The sequence below is a fragment of the Amphiura filiformis genome, chromosome 15, assembly GCF_039555335.1.
Source record: "Amphiura filiformis chromosome 15, Afil_fr2py, whole genome shotgun sequence".
In the NCBI taxonomy this organism is placed as follows: domain Eukaryota; kingdom Metazoa; phylum Echinodermata; class Ophiuroidea; order Amphilepidida; family Amphiuridae; genus Amphiura; species Amphiura filiformis.
Window position 1 is genome coordinate 42,233,961 of NC_092642.1, and position 17,834 is coordinate 42,251,794.

The 17,834-nt window shown below is 35.0% G+C and overlaps 1 protein-coding gene across 3 annotated transcripts in view; it reads left to right on the plus strand.

Annotated features, from left to right (window-relative positions):
• LOC140171657 (potassium voltage-gated channel unc-103-like) overlaps positions 1–7,200 on the plus strand; it is a 27,065-nt gene extending 19,865 nt beyond the window's left edge. For 2 of the 3 annotated variants that reach the window (XM_072194951.1, XM_072194952.1), the window contains 4 exons: positions 3,345–3,427; positions 4,052–4,142; positions 4,593–4,733; positions 5,199–6,199. In XM_072194951.1, coding sequence (XP_072051052.1) covers positions 3,345–3,427; positions 4,052–4,142; positions 4,593–4,733; positions 5,199–5,507 — 624 coding nt within the window. In that variant the 3' untranslated portion in view covers positions 5,508–6,199. The other variant, XR_011861628.1, reaches the window with a different exon arrangement.
• The last annotated feature ends 10,634 nt before the right edge of the window (positions 7,201–17,834 follow it).

Sequence of the window (17,834 nt, forward strand, 5' to 3'; positions counted from 1 at the left end):
AATGGGGTGGGGGCAATTTACCCCAGTCAGAACTCTTTCCCCCTGTTGCCCCCAGTAAAACCCAAAATTGTGAAAATGTTGTTATGGGCAATTCCACGGTAACTCGTGCTACACTTTATGGCGTCCTTTTACATACTTTGTGCTCCAGCTTTTAAATTGATTTGATTGGAATCTGTATTTTTGTATTTTAATACCCAACATTCAAGGCTAGATCCTCATAGTATTGCTAATTCAGGATATCAACTTTTGTATGTATGGGACAGCTGTAAAAATCGGTAACTCGTGCTACGAGCAGAGGACATGCTTAAAAATCACTCATTTTTATTTTGATGGCGTGCTAAAACAAAAAACACTAAAGCCTTATTGATTATATGATAAGTAATTGCTATAATAAGGTTTGTTTTGGTATACCTTAAAAAGTTGTGCCCCTCATAGTTTTACATTGACTGGCAAAAACATGGTAACTCGTACTACGGTAACTCGTGCTACAGTTTGTCCGCCATATATAAAATGGTATTGTTCATCTAAATGTCTATTTTTTTTTGATAACAATTCCTCAACAACTGGTGTAATGATCAAATAACTCAATATATGTACAAATAACCCCCCAAATAACCCATCTATGTACAAATAACACTATTCAGTGTATGTACCAGCATACAATGTACACACACATTACATACAAACATCCCAGCCTTACATACGCCTTGCTTGATCCTGTTTGGATATTTTATTCTAGGGCTTAAATTTAAACAGTTAAATTGAACAGTCAACAATTGATAAAACTTTTACTTCCATGTTATTTGACTCTAAATTCCCTCACAAAACTTGTAATGTTCATGGTTATTTGTTCTGTAAGTTTTTTAAAAATTGCTTTCTGAGTTATAGAATGTTTGGTCATCTTTTGGTTGAGACCATTTCCTGCTTGGTGCAAATACTCTAGTTTGCCCGATTTCAATCACTTCACTAAGCTGGAAAATGAGCCTCATTACACTCAACAACAAACCAATTTCCAATACAAATCTCAGAACTATACAAATCTCAGTATCAACAATGTCACTGTGGCTGTTAATCTCAGGATTTCCAGTATCTATTTTGTTTGTTTTATTTCTTCTTTTGCCTCGGTTACTCATTCAGTGGATGTTTTAAGGTATCCTCTGTTCTTCCATGAGGCCCATATTAATTGATTGGTTCTTAGGCTACATCCTAGGGGGTGGAGGGCTAAAAATTTTGGTTGCATCATTTTGACCAGGTATTGATAGTGGGATATATGCTAAATAGCATGTTTTTTTAGAGAGACTGTACAATGTAAAGTCTTTGAGCTTTTAAAAAAAAAGGACTTTATTGGTGTGTGCACAAATTTGGTATAAATAAATTTACACTATTTTGGCACATGATCGGGGTCGAAACTGGCTCCTTGAATCTTATCTCTATCTTTGCCTTCCATATTTTTACTTTAATTTTCCTGCGACAGGAGGTCACTTTTCTCTTTAATTTTTGGCCCCCACACATGTGTGGTTGCCTGGTTGTTTCTTTCTTTCTTTCTTTGTTTGGCTGTCCGGGCAGAAGCAAATTCATTAATCCACTGTACAGCTCCAACACAATAACTACAAACTTGGTACCGGTATGGTGATAGAATAATGGTGGCTTGATGTGCTGTGTAGTTTTGTGTTATGTTATTTGCATATTTATGAATATTAATGAGCTTATTTACAAATTTTGCCTACATTTTCATTAATCCACTTTGCAGCATTATAAACACAATAACCAATCAACTTCAAACTTGGTTTGGTTGGATATGGTGGCCTGATGTGCTGTATAATTTTGTGTCATGTTATTTGCATATTTATGAATATTAATGAGCTTATTTGCATATTGCATATTATTTTTTATTTACAAACCTTTGTTATTTACACACTTTTGTGTGTGTGTGTATGGGCACCTTAATTACGAACTGCATAATTCTAGTTTGTCATGGGGCAGACTGCCCCCTTCCCCCACACTGGCTACACTGCTGCTAGAAAGCTGTTACCAATATCATGGTCACATATAAATGCATATTCATGTAGTTGGGAGATCCTCTATTGCTGCCAAGTGGTAGATTTTGCATTACCTTTGCTGGTACAGGGGGAAGTGGGCTATGGTAACTCGTGCTACATCGGTAACTCGTGCTACTGGTAACTCATGCTACAGTTTTTAATGGGTCATTATTATGTGATGGATAGTGTTTTGTATATTAATTTCTTATTTTTACTCAAGGCACTACTAGTAGAAGGAAAATAATAAGTGGCATCAATTACATTGCCAACATTTTGAAAAAAAATAAAAAAATGCACCTTTCGGTAACCCGTGCTACGCCATATTTAGTGCTATGAAAACGCAATGAAAAAAAAAAAAATTAGTGGGGGATTATTTAAAATGTGTTGGATGTTTCTTGAAGACCATATTTCAGAGATATAAAATGTATCCAATTTAAAAGAAAAGTGCCCATGTTTAATAAAATAGGCCCACTTGGAAAATATCTAAGTTGAACAGGAGTTTTTCACTTAAAATACACTCTCCAAAGAAACTTTAAAAAAAACCCAAAATGTTAGAAAAATGCCGAAAAAAGTTTATAACTTGAACCTTACATCTGTTTGGAATAATATAAAAGTTAAAAGAAATATATATTGCCAATTTCATTTTTTTGAGTCATGTCCACTTTTGCTTGGAATTGCCCTTATGTAGATACTCCATTCTTATTTAAAAACAGACTTGATTATTTTTGTTGTTAACCTTCTCAGACTGCAGACGACAAGTTTCAATATTTTTTTTTAAATTCAACAGTTTTGGAATTGTAAATTTTCATAACCATATTTGGAATCAGCATGAAAAATGGATTAAAATGAGTACAAACAAGCCTAGTATCAGTTCAGTGGTTCTTATGATAGCTTTTGATATTTTGACAAAATATCTCAAAACTTTGACTTTTAATGTTGAAGCCTATGACTAGCAAGCAGAGCATTAATGAGTCCCGGGTAATGAGTATGCTCCCAAAGTTAAAACGTTGTTTCCTTGCAAAATGCTCTGTTTAACTTTCAGAATATAAAAAATTGTTATTGAGCACTTTCAATGACATGCCTAAAGTCCGTTTTTACGAGTCCGGCGGTGAAAATTCTCTTCGCGCGGTGGAAATTTCGGTCCGCGATGAAATTGGATTTTGTTCAACTTTATCTGTGATATTGCAGCAGTGCACATTCGTGATTGGCTGCTTAAGCGCTTGAGACCTGTATCAAGTCAAATACATTAGCATTTTTTTAAAATTATGTCGAATAAAATATATGACATCTTGTTTTTGATTGCAGCGTGAATTGGATGAGAACCAGGTGGATGAAGAGTTGAAAGAGAACGTCATCGAATATTTCGACTACCTCTGGTTACGCAACAAGTAAGTATGCCTTTTTTTCAAGTTAGGCCAAATTCGATAATGCCGTTTTGACAATTTTAGACATCTGCTCTTAGATTACGTCACTTCAATACAACAGCAGCATAATTTTATTGTTCAATACAACACTTCATAGAGTAGAATAGGACTTAAGAGGTTTTTTCACATTTGAACAATTTTCAGACTTGGAGAGCTTTGAGACAAACCTTTTTTTTAATTTTGCCATTCATTAACGTTCTTAACCCCATGAGAACTACCTGCCGATTGGCCAAAATGCTGTTAGATGACCAGTAGAGCCCAGGGGGTTAACACTAGCCATAATGTACTTTAGAAAGCAGTAATCTAGGTCTTCTTTTGACACTGATTTGGTTTAAAGTCCCAATTTGGAAGTCATGATTCTAAGCCCACACACAAAGAGCCACATGGTATTATAAAGTTTTTCCACAGCAAATGTTGAAATTGAGGGGACTTCACTGCCCCCAAGCAATCAAGATGTCTACCCCATCCCAACCAATAAAAAGATAGGTGTCTTCTTTGTCCCCTCCCCAGCCCCCACTTAGAAATTCTGGTTATATCACTAGTATTGTACATCTTTTAATCAAGTGTAATATATTCTTTTATTGACAGGGGTGTGAGCCAATTGGACCTCTTTAAGAACCTCCCCTTCTGCATGAGGACAGAACTTGCCTTGGATATTTATGGAAAACATCTTAGAAATGTAAGCATGAAGATATAGTGGTACCTTCTAATGCATGGTTACTAAAATGCAAGGGAGTCAAGCTGATTCCTAACATTGGAGACTTCATTGAGTCCAAGCTTCAAATATTTGTTTACAAATTCAAAAATATCAGAATTGTAAATTTTCATGACCATATTTGGAATCAGCATGAAAAATGCATTAAAATGAGTACAAACAAGTCTAGTATTGGTTCAGAGGTTCTTGAGATAGCTCTTGATATTTTGAGAAAATTCCTCAAAACTTGGACATTGTTGAAACCTAGCACGCAAAGCGTTAATTGACAGAAATCATTTTGCAACCATGAAGCCTGCATGTTATATTTTAGTCTTTGGGTCTGTCAGATTCAATAGCTATGTTTCTGAGTGAATGTGTACTGTTTAAAACACACCATCAAATTAGTGCTTTTTTCATATCTCCTCTCTCCAACAGTTGCGCCTGTTTAAGGATTGTAGCGAAGCATTTTTCCGCGACATCTCTCTTTGCCTGAATGAAGTCATCCTTCGAGCTGGTGATGACATTGTGGATGAAGGTGATATTGGTGATGAGATGTATATCATCCACAAAGGACAGGTGAGTTATCACATATTGAACCCTAATATATTGTCTATTTCTCCTCTCCTCTTTTCCACCCCTCTTCTTCTCCTCTCCTCTCCTCCATAGCAATTCCTTACAGTTCTACACAATTAAAGCGATTCTTTTGTTTTTGATTTTTCTTGCTCTTCCCCTCCTTCTTCTTCATCTTCTTCTGCTTTTTTGCATATTTTCATGTTCGCTAGAAGTTTATATTGGATTTTCAATTTGTAACATCTGACTTGTCTGATATTTCTGAAGACAATTTTCCCCAGCAAATAAATCCTCTCTTTCATAAACTTACCACAGTTTGCAATTTTTAATTTACAAAGTTGAAGAAGAAACAAGAAAAACAAAAAGTAGTAATGTGGAAGCAGATTACTATAATAAGAATTTATTCTTTTAACTTCTTTCTTCTGCTTGCTCAATTATTAATTCAAAGAAACTTCCTTTATTTATGCACAGGTGAACGTAATATCTGAGAGGGATCCAACTGCTGTTGAATGCATCCTTAAGGAGGGCGACTACTTTGATGACATCAATCTGCTGAACGATACACCACGCAGCAAAACCATCAAGGCTCTGACTCAAGTTGATCTCGTTACTATTTCCATGGAAGATATCAATAAGGTTATGGAAAGGTTCCCAGAGGATGCTACCAAAATCAAGGAAATTGGACAGAATATTTTCTCCAGGGATGCAGCTACAGCTTCATACAGTTGCAGCAGCAGTGCAGCAGCTTCTTCAGAAGCGGCTGCACAATCTCAATGTTAAACTTTCACTAGGGGGGGGGCTGGGATTCATTTATCCCGTTACATTTATATTCAGGTTAATTTTGTTTACCGATCGACACTTGGATTTGAATTTGTGTTTTAACATTTTTCTGGTTTTACTGGTTTTGCATTTTCCTATTTCAATTGAACTATCGGTTGAGTAGAATTTGTATTCATTTTACATTTTGTTCATTTGTTAATTTAACTTTTGTTTAATTCTTGCATTCACTTTTTCATTTAGGTTCATTTGTCATATTCAGGCTCATTTTTTTTTCATTCACATTTAGGCCATCATTCAGGTTCATTTTCACATTTAGGTCATCATTTAAGTTCATTATCAGGTTTAGGCCATCATTCAGGTTCATTTATCATATTTATGCTCATCTTTCATTTAGGTTCATTTTCACATTTAGGTCATCATTTAAGTTCATTATCAGGTTTAGGCCATCATTCAGGTTCATTTATCATATTTACACTCATCTTTCATTTAGGTTCATTTTCACATTTAGGCCATCATTTAATTTCATCATCAGGTTTAGGTCATCATTCAGGTTCATCTTTTATCATATTTCCGCTCATCTTTCATTTAGGTTCATTTTCACATTTAGGTCATCATTTAATTTCATCATCAGGTTTAGGCTGTCATTCAGGTTCATTTATCATATGCTCATTTTTCATTTAGGTTCATTATTATCATATCATAGGTTCATTTTCACATTTAGGCCATCATTTAGGTTCATATCGTCACATTTAGGTTCATTTTTAGGTTACATTTTGATCCATTTACCTGGTACATTTAGATTTTTCATTTACTTTCATTTGTCATATTTCAGCTCATTTCTCATTTTCGGTTCATTTATCACATTCAGACTCATTTAGGCTCATTTTTATTCACATTCATTTCATACATTTAGGTTCATTTTTAATCAAGTTCTTTTCATACATTTAGTTCATTTAACAGTTATTGGTCCCATTTAGGTCATTTTAATTTATCCTGTCAATCAAACTTCCCGAGGCCCGCGATTGGTTAGCAGCGCGCCATAGTGTAACTAGGGAAGGCGCCACCCTAGTTACACTATGCTAACCAAATCATGTGTCTTGTCGGAGTTTGATTGCCATGAACTTTTTTATTGATTTTTTTATTGCCCATCGTTACCAGGTAAATGGATCATTTAGGGTTTACTCAACTGATAGTTTCAATTTGAGTTCAATACTCAGGAATGTTATGAGTTTCAATACTCAGTATTTGGTGTGAGTTTCAATACTCAGTAATGTTATGAGTTTCAATACTCAGTATTTGGTGTGAGTTTCAATACTCAGGAATGATGAGTTTCAATACTCAGTATTTAGTGTGAGTTTCAATACTCAGGAATGTTATGAGTTTCAATACTCAGTATTTGGTGTGAGTTTCAATACTCAGGAATGATGAGTTTCAATACTCAGTATTTAGTGTGAGTTTCAATACTCAGGAATGTTATGAATTTCAATATTCAGTATTTGGTGTGAGTTCAATACTCAGGAATGTTATGAGTTTCAATACTCAGTATTGTGTGTGAGTTTCAATACTCAGGAATGATGAGTTTCAATACTCAGTATTTGGTGTGAGTATCAATACTCAGGAATGTATGAGTTTCAATACTCAGTATTTGGTGTGAGTTTCAATACTCAGTAATGTTTTGAGTTTCAATACTCAGTATTTGGTGTGAGTTTCAATACTCAGGAATGTTATGAGTTTCAATACTCAGTATTTGGTGTGAGTTTCAATACTCAGGAATGTTTTGAGTTTCAGTACTCAGTATTTGGTGTGAGTTTCAAAACTCAGGAATGTTATGAGTTTCAATACTCAGTATTTGGTGTGAGTTTCAATACTCAGGAATGTTATGAGTTTCAATACTCAGTATTTGGTGTGAGTTTCAATACTCAGGAATGTTATGAGTTTCAATACTCAGTATTTGGTGTGAGTTTTAATACTCAGGAATGTTATGAGTTTCAATACTCAGTATTTGGTGTGAGTTTCAATACTCAGGAATGTTATGAGTTTCAATACTCAGTATATGGTGTGAGTTTCAATACTCAGGAATGTTTTGAGTTTCAGTACTCAGTATATGGTGTGAGTTTCAATACTCAGGAATGTTATGAGTTTCAATACTCAGTATTTGGTGTGAGTTTCAATACTCAGGAATGTTATGAGTTTCAATACTCAGTATATGGTGTGAGTTTCAATACTCAGGAATGTTTTGAGTTTCAGTACTCAGTATATGGTGTGAGTTTCAATACTCAGGAATGTTATGAGTTTCAATACTCAGTATTTGGTGTGAGTTTCAATACTCAGGAATGTTATGAGTTTCAATACTCAATATTTGGTGTGAGTTTCAATACTCCTATGATAGTGTTTAATATTTAATAAAATGATGTGTTGATGTATTTAAAATGCATAGCTTTGTAAGCATTGTTTATTCAAAAGTTAACACAGTACAACTTAAGGTGGCTGTGTACTCTCAGACATGCATGTAGTAAAAGTGCAATAACTTTGTAATTATTCGCTCAAAACATATAAAAGTATACATTTTTATGAAGGCAAGACATCAATAAATCTTAATATAAATACAGATTTGGGGTAAAAACAACAATTTTGAAGAAAATCACAAAAAAGTGAGTTTTTGGCAATATTTGTTAGGTACATCATAACAAAAAAACACTCTTTCCAAAATATTTTATTTTGTTTTTAGCTCAATCTTGAGGCTCAATTCCAAAAACGGTTTTTTTATTTTTTTGATATTGGCCTTATTTTTTGAGATATTGACCATATAAGGCATCAAAATGAACTTTTTAAAATTCAAAAACGCCTATTTGCACAAAATGATGCCCAAAATCGGAAATAGACCCAAAATATAAAAAAAAGAGGAAACCGTTTCTTGAGTCGATCATGCTTTTTACGATGATCATATTTGCTTACCTATAGATGCTGTATTTATTGAGTTATCGTGTACCTAAATCGTCATTTTACCGAGAAAATGAACATTGAAATAATGGCGTTGAAGTTTAAAGTGGTCACATTTTGCACTTTCATCGAATCTCACAGGAGAATGCGACAGTTTTCGCTTTTGTAACTTATATTACGTGAACATCGGGTAAATCCACAGCCCCTTGAGAAGTTTGAGCGAAATCCATTCATAACTTGATATTTAAATCGGGGAAAGAACTTGAAAAAACCCACATTTTATCAGCTAAAAGCGGAGCCATTTGACCACTAGGTTTTTGTGAAATCAGTGCTTCCGTGGTGTTTCCATAAGATGCGCCGCGCATGCAGATAAGCGTCCGCGTATTTGTGCGTTAACAAATTGCACGACACGCATACGCGATGAGTTGTTCTTGGCGTGTAACTTGCTGGTACAACAAAGATTTTCTTTCCTTTTCAATTTCAAACACGAAAGTGGAATAGTGAAATAAAATCCTTAAAATATTGCAGTTGGAGTTTACAAATCTGGATTTTCATTCCTTGTATTTATAAAAAACATAATAAGGTACAAACATATCATAAAAACTCAATTTTGAGAAAGAAACAATGGCTAGAGTACACAGCCGCGTTAAAGGAGGATTTCGTGATCCTAGCATCCTCTTTTTATGACATTTTTCAGTAGATATCCACAAAAAACCGTATTCCCAAAATGTCAGTTGATTCCGATTTTGCGTTTGCGAGTTATGCATGATTATGCGTATTACACTGCTCCATAGACAATGTTGTAATTTCGTTCTGGTATACCAGAACGTAATTTAAATTAAATGATATTTTTGCTAAACGAATTAATCTGCAAGAAATATTTGGTACATACACATTATGTAGCTAGAGGATTCCAGTGGTATAAAAATCTCAACTTTTTCTGAGAAAAGTGGGGGGATGAGGCTGTGGATCACGAAATGCCCTTTTAAATGCAATTGTTTTGTTAAATTTGTGTGATCAATTTGTGGAACAGTTCAGTTATGTGTTTTGCCTGAAGTTGAGATTATATATCGTTATGAATTCGGCAGACGGTCGAATCCAGATTTGCCTTTTGGTAAATTCATTTTACGCATGCATTATTTTTGAATTAGAGAACAAGGGAGCTATGATTTACCTATAGAGGGCAGCATGTCGATTTTTTAACGGTTATCGTCGTTGACTGCACTGCGATGCACCGTTAGCTAACCCTGTATGTCGCCCTCTTTTGATTACGTATTATGCTGTTATCATCTGATCTCCGTTAAAAAATTGATATGCTGCCCTCTATTATGTACAGCATTGATCTCTTGTTCTCTAATTCAAATGTAATGCATGCGTAAAATGAATTTACCAAAAGCCGAATCCGGATTCGGCCGTCTGCCGAATTCATAACGATATAATGCCATGTTGGATTTCACAGTGGCTGAATCGAATCAGTGCATTTATGCAGTGGTCAGCGTATGGACAAATTGCCGTTCTACGAGTGCACATACCCCGTGGGATTAGGATTCGAATCTGCACTGCAAAATCCAAAATGGTGTTACTCTCAACTTGAGATGAGACAGCTAGAGTTAAGGAAAGATTATTTTAACAGAAGATTCTCAGGTTTTTCCAATTAAAGCCATAATGTGTGATTTGCTCCACAGCAACGTAGGGCGGAAATTTTCGGCGTTTGTTACTGCGCGCATCAATAAAGTCCCAATTAACGCTCACATAAATTCACATAAGCGTGCACTAGTCACGCATTACGCAATGCACAACCAGTGTAAGCATTGCGCCCAAATGCGTATATGACATTCTGTATCATATCAATACACAGCGTTATGAGTTGTATTTTTTCCGCCTTATATAAACCGAACAAACTTTAACATGTAACTTTAAATACAGCAGAAATGTCACACAACATCCAATGGGGGTAAGACATATAAATACACAAAGTTAAAAAGCCAATGTTTCAGAAAGACCTAAACTTTCTTTTTTCAAGGGGCAGAGACCAGCTCTATGGTAAGTGTAAAAACCAGCTCTTGGATGTAAATGAAGAGATAAAAAGCACTAGAACTGGACAGACAACACAATAAAAGAAATTTGAATAACACAAATTATAAATTTTACATCATCTATGTTCATACACTCTTAGAGTCTTCTTGCTCTATGAAAAAGGATGTTTATCCAGGACCAATTACTAGTATTACCCCCTTTGGCCAATTTCATTCCCAGCTGGACAAGCCCACCCCAATGATAAACCACAGTAGACAAGCCAGATAGAAAATTGTTATGTAATAATGGTATTATGGAATCTGTTGGCACACTTTTCACACCATGTTGATAGTTATATAATAGGGCATCAGCAGCAGGGGATAATTGGAGGGATTATAGTTATTCCTTTTTCGTAGAGCAACCAGAGTATACTTAGCGAGAACCAATCAGAGCAAGCGTTAGAAAATCCAAACCATGCATTGTGTATATATGCACGGGTGCGCACTCCACGTACTAACCGCAGTGCTTTCGGACGCATTAATTTGTCTTGCGGATTAGTACATTTATATTTGCTTGTATTTTCCAACACTTCTGGTGACAATTTTATAATGTTTCTTGTGTATGAAATAGGCGAATGAACGCATATTACTTGTTGCTCGAGAAATTGGACAAAATAATGCACTTGCACTGATGTTGATGCGCCTAATGCACTCCCCCCCTTTGGATCTCATGCATTAGACGCATGAACATGCATTATTTAGTCTAATTTCTCTCCCATCAAGTAATACGTGTTCATTAACCTATAATTATTCAAATTTCTTTTGCCTAAATTGGAGAACTCAGACAACATTTTTTCATTATTTTGCAGTAGAAAATATTGAGAAAGCTTGGACTTACTAGTAAATTAATTGCTAGGCCAGTGGTTTTTACAATCTCACTGGCATGGATGGCCAGTAAAATACAAAATTCAAAGTTGATCCGGCAAATCTATCCCTAAAAAGCAAACTGGAAACAATCATATAAGTTATCAATGTACTGTTACAATTTAACAGTATTTAATATTTAATGTTTTTGTTACAAAAGTACACAAAACCAATAATGTAATAAACAGGCACCACCAAATTAACACAAAAATACATATTATGTACAAAAAAGTTCTTCATGTACAAGAAACATACAAAAAATATAGAAAACTTTTGCATATTTTGTTTTCATTCAAAAAACGTCTGAAGTTACAATTTGTGATGTGTCATGTCAAAAGGAGACACTTTTGGGCAGGATCGTAAATGGAGAAATAGCCAAAAATCTGCCCGGGGTGATTTTTTAACAATTTGGGTTTGTTGCGAATTTGTGATGATATTAATGTTAAAAATATTGTCCGATAGTTTCAGACCGGAATATAACTGACATCTTACATTTTTGAGACAAGGTAATTCCTACTCTCAACATTGTCAATAATATTATTAGAGGCCGATATCTCAATTTCCAATTTTATAAATACTATATAGCTTACGAACTCAATATCTTCGCTTAGGAATATCCGATTTCATTGGGGAAAACAGTGTTTTGGAGCAAAATATCTCTTTATTTAAGATATGTAAAAACCTTGAAATTGATAACCTGCCCAAAAGTGTCTCCTTTTGACATGACACGTCACATTTATTTCAGAGGTTTAAACAGTTTTGCCATTGAAACCATTGTACCTTCAATAGCTGCCTTATATAGACACTTAACAATATTATTTCTGTATTCTGTACACATCTAAAGCTATGACACCTGGCAGCTATAATTGCAGATGGGCCTCCTTGTACTGACCCCTCAATATTTCAAAAGGAGAAAACTATAATAATGAGTCGGAATTAAAGATACTAAACTGAGCTCAATAAGAAACTTGTAATTTTTTACAACATGTGAATCACAAGGTCATATCTTAAAATACTGTCAATCAAAATGAACCAAAATTACACACAGGATTACTTTAATACTCTACTCAAAACACATGTCAGTAACCAAGCAGTTGTCCAACTGACACAACAGCAAAATGCACTGTCATGGGACAGCTTCCTGGACTTCCTCCACTTTCACAGCCCAACATTTGGCACCCAGCACAAAAAATCTGTGAGAATGCACAAAAGATCCTTGCACAGATGATAAAACGGTGCTGCTTTCTGCTTTTCATACACTTTTTTCATGAAACAGGGATGGGCTGTGAATGTGGTCCAGGAAGCTGTTCCATGTCAGTAAATTTTGCTATTGTGTCAGTTGGATAACTGCTTGGTTACTGACATGTGTTAAGAGTAGAGTATTGAAGTAAACCTGTGTGTAATTTTGGTTCAATTTGATGGACAGGATTTCAAGATATGACCTTGTGAAAAATTGTAAGTTTCTCTCTGCATCACCTGTCAATCAAACTCATACCCTGTTTACATTGGGCAAATGTCGTAATCTATTTCACAAAAGTCATAATCGACTTAATTTGTATCATAAGTGTAAACAGGTACAGTAGTAATTAATTATCTGCGCCAAAAAAGTATAATCACAATTTCAGAACTGAACAATATTGAGGTTAATTTGGGTTTTTTAAATATACCATCTAATTCTGCACATTATGACACCACATTGAATCCAATGTGACTTCAAGATGTAAAGTTACAAGCATTTGATTAGACGAAGGTCCAGTTTTGAAAGTGACAAACTGCCATATTCAAAACTCCACGGACTAGACATCTGGTTTGAGAGTGGTGAATGGCTGATTTATGCGTGCCTTTAATTTAAAACAAAAGGAAGAAAAGAAAACTGAAACAAAAGAACTAACAAATAAAAAGTTCAGAGAAGTCAAAACTGAAATAAAACTGCTTTAAATAAAGCTTCATTGAAGAAACTGTGTTTTCTCTTTGTTGCCCTTTTTGGAATTTTTTTTGCGCCCTGTATAGGCCAGTTTGTCACTTTAAAAACTGGACCTTCGTCTATTCAATTGCTTGTAACTTTACTTCTTCGAGGTCACATTGGATTCAATGTGGTGTCATAATGTGCAGGATTAACCTCAATATTGTTCAGTTTTGAAATTGTGATTATTTTTCCAAGTGTAAGGATCCTTTTTTGGCGCAGTATACTTCAAAAGTCGCAATTCCAATGATGACTTGCATCATTATTCATTTTAAGTGAATTTTGAATAAGTTGTCATTAATTACGACTTTTCGCTGATGTAAACTAACACGTTGAATTTGTGTTTACCTGCCGTAACGATACACAGGGGCATAATTAAACAAATTTGATTTTCCTGAATGCAAATTTGGAATCAAATTCAGCCCATGCAGTGTAAATACCCATCAAACGAATTAATCCGCGGTTGTAATTTTTGTCACTTTCGACCCATGTTGCACTGAATAGCAAATCAGCCTGGGAAGATATGCATTGTGGGTAGTGATTATAGACAAAATAACTAATTTTCGATCATGAGAGGATGTACATTCTGTGTCAGTGTACTTTGCATAGAATAAAGCGATCGTGCAACCTGCATGACCAAACCTTGACCTTGCCTAGCATCGACCGTGTGATTGGTCAATTCTCAAAAAAGCTGGGTTCTCAAAAGCTGGGTTTGTGCTGTAAGCGCCGGTCTTTGCATAGTACGCACGACACAAATACCTGTGCGTACCCAAGTTGGTTCTCGTGATCGAGAATTAAATATTTTCCCTATAGTACCGACCCACATGAAGTTGCACCCGACACCGTGACTGTTTACATTGTCAGGTTAACTGTATCTTTTCCTTGATATGCATGACACAAATAGTCAAGAACTATCTTTTGCTTTAAACATAACATTGCAAAAAATTTGATTCATACCGAGATATCTTTGAAAAGATCGTATGTACTTATCATTTTGAGATGCCCTGTATTTTACAAATATTTTGCTTCGCTCTACTACTAATTTTGTCATCATGATTTTGAAACATTATTTCAGTTAAAGGCTTAATGTACGATTTCCTTCAAATTTTAAATTTGTCATTATATACTCAAAATGCTGAAATAATACTAGTACCGTATTCGTCCGAGTATAGTCCCACGTTCGAGTATAATCCCACCCCCATTTTTGAAAAATTTCAGAAATTGTAAAAAAAAAAAAAAAATTCAAGATATTTTGTATTTTTAATATGAAAATTGATAATTTGTATTCATGTCATACTCTATTAATGATTTCAAAATGCATTGAATTTGAATGCATTTTGAAATCATTAATAGAGTATGACATGAAAACAAAGTATCAATTTTCATATTAAAAATACAAAATATCTTGAAATTTTTTTTTTAGGTCAACCATGAATGATCCTAGCATCATTTTTTTTTTTTTTGAAATTGAGTATAATCCCACCCCCAATTGTGAAAAATTTTCACATAAAAAACGGGTGGGACTATACCGGACCAATACGGTAATAATGATCGGGAATGGTTTCTGTCCATTTTGAGCTGAAATAACGAGGTAACGTGAAAGAAACACTGCTTGTTATTTTGGCCGTTTATGTCCGCCCATAGAACTGCATGTTAAAGTCATAATTTCTTGAATTATGACTTTATGTCGAACTTTGCTGTGTTTACCTACAAACACAACAAATTTGGCTGATGCCATTTAGGTGCAAGTTGTGACATGTGTAAACATTACAAATATGCCAAAAAATCAGGTTTGAAAAAAATTAACCAAATTCATATTATAAGATCGTACATTATGACTTTAAGCAAATACTCAAATCAATATTATATGTATTTAATAGTTATCTTTCTCTATCTGAAAACATGCCCCTATCCTACAACATAGGAATCAATCATGCCTAGAAGTATATGCTGTGCCAGAATTTTGTTGTACAAATTCATCTATTTTGGACATGGTTATCTTCAATAGATCCTGGATCCCCTAAATGGGCTATTCCATTTAAAATCCACACTATCCCTGTGGAAGATTTAGCTATTAAAGTCTTCCACAGAGGGCGTATAAGTTTTGAATAAAATTGCCAATTGGGTAACTTCCAATTGAAATACTCACTCCATTTGTGGAAGATATAGGTAAAGCCATAATACAGGGGGTGTATGGGTTTCAAAATGATTAATTAACCCTGGCCAATTACATTTGAAAAACATACTCCCTCTGTGGAGGTTATTTCCAAAATCTGCTACAGGGGTAGTGTGGATTTTAAATGGAATAGCCCAATTTGATGAAAATGGTCAAGTATGTTACCTATGATGGGGGCAAAAAATGATCTCGTCAATGAACCATAATTACTATTATTTAGTATTCAAATTAAGTACTGTAAATCACACAATTGATCATGACAGTTGGTCATTTAATTAAGTCATAAGTACCTTTTTGTTTTCAATGATGATTATAATTAAATTAAATTTATACCAATTGATCATTTTATTCAGAAAACTACTGCCCTGAAACAGAAATACAATGTAGTAGACCAATATATAAGTAGAACTATGATATTGGAAAATTAGTACCGTACATAGAGTCCATACAAATGATGTTAGACAATCTATCTAAATAATCAGTCTAAATGGAATACAAATGAGTTAATCAAAAATAATAATATAGTTGGCTGCTAAGACACAGTAAGAGAGTATGCAATCATGGTTGGGAGTACCTGTGAACTCAGGTAGTGCACTGGTATAACTCGTGACCAGTAATTGCGAGGTTCGGGGTTCGATCCCCGCCGAGTCTGATTTTTTTATTATGTCTCGGTTTGCCTGATCTTCAAAAACATAACATCATCCAGAACCATGGAGGTGTCATTGCTGACCTGGCCCAGGTCTCTCCAAGGGAAAGCTCACACAGCTTATGTTTCAAACGTATTGTAAACCCCACAGAATTAAAAGCAGAGGGGCCCCGACTCTATACCCACATACAATAGTCCATCCAATGGTGCGCACAAACGAACGAAAACAATTCTGCATCTCATCTGAAGCGTAATGGCTATTGCACACAGGTCGCATCAAGTACGTTTCTAAAATGCATCTTGTATGCGATGCCATGCTCACATAACAATTACCATGAATGTAACTGAATACCCCCAATTTTTGCACCATGCCGGTCTCAAGATAGCAGTTGAGTCCAGGTTCTCTGGTTATAATCCTGTGGTAAACCCCAAATTGTACCAACACAAGCTCTTAACAGCTCTTGATGCATGTTTTACTTAGCCTCACCTGCTTCTGATAGAATGATAATCCAATATTCAAGATTTACCTAAAGTTTGTTCGATTTATATAAGGCAGAAAAAATAAGACTCACAACACTGTATTGATATAGAATGGCATGCACGCGGTTGGCCGCAATGCTTACGCTATACTCAAATGCAGCAAACCTTTGACAAGCGCGACTACCGTGATGTTGCAAATTCGGCGCTAACAACTCGTAAGGTGCACAGTTCATTCATAAATTTCCACTCAGCAACAACATATCGCCTTAGCAGCCAATCAGAGACAAGTGCGTGCAACGCAGTAAATACGCGATGTATCCTTACAATACGCGCTCGTCAAAGGTTTACTGCATTTTAGTATAGTTGCGCGTTGCTTAATGCGTGACCAGCACATGCTTATGTAAATTTACACGAGTATGAGTCTGGACTTTATTGACTCGCACAGTAACAAAAACCGAATAATTTCTGCCTAATAAAAGCCGAACAAACTTAAGCGATATATTATAAAGCTATATATGGGCGTGCCTTCTGCCATCTAAATTATATGGCAGTGATACAGATAATTATATTTAGATAATTCAGCTTCGATGACTTATTCAGCACCACATCTAAATCAAGGTACTACGTGTGCATAATATAACTGGTTTAAAAACCATAAAGTTGACAAAAACACTGCCAGTAGAATACTTTCAACGTATGTGTGCATATAGAACTGATGAATACAAATACAATACATTGTAGTGGCATACATGAATAATAACAAACATATGGCAACAGACTTGCAAAAGAATAAATATGTTGAATACACTAAATATTTGTATAGAAATGATAACCTCTTAGCATACATGTAGCCTCAAAGATAGCAGGTCAAGTCTATAATTGAATACATTTCTATTGTAAAAACTCGATAGTTAGCATATGTGTTTCCTATCGAGCGGTTTTGAAAACATGAAATTGTACCAAAGTCCAGCGCTTCACCAACTGAGCTAATGGGGTTGAGACACAAATTTGCAGGTTTACTTCAATAATTTGCTCAAAACCCTTTACACTTTTGTGGACGGGGCACTTCATGTTTGCATGTTTTTAAAGCGCTCGATAGTAAGCACATATATATAACTATCGAGTTTTTACACTATTATACAGGTTCAGCTACTAAAATACCATAAGATTAAATGAGTTGATA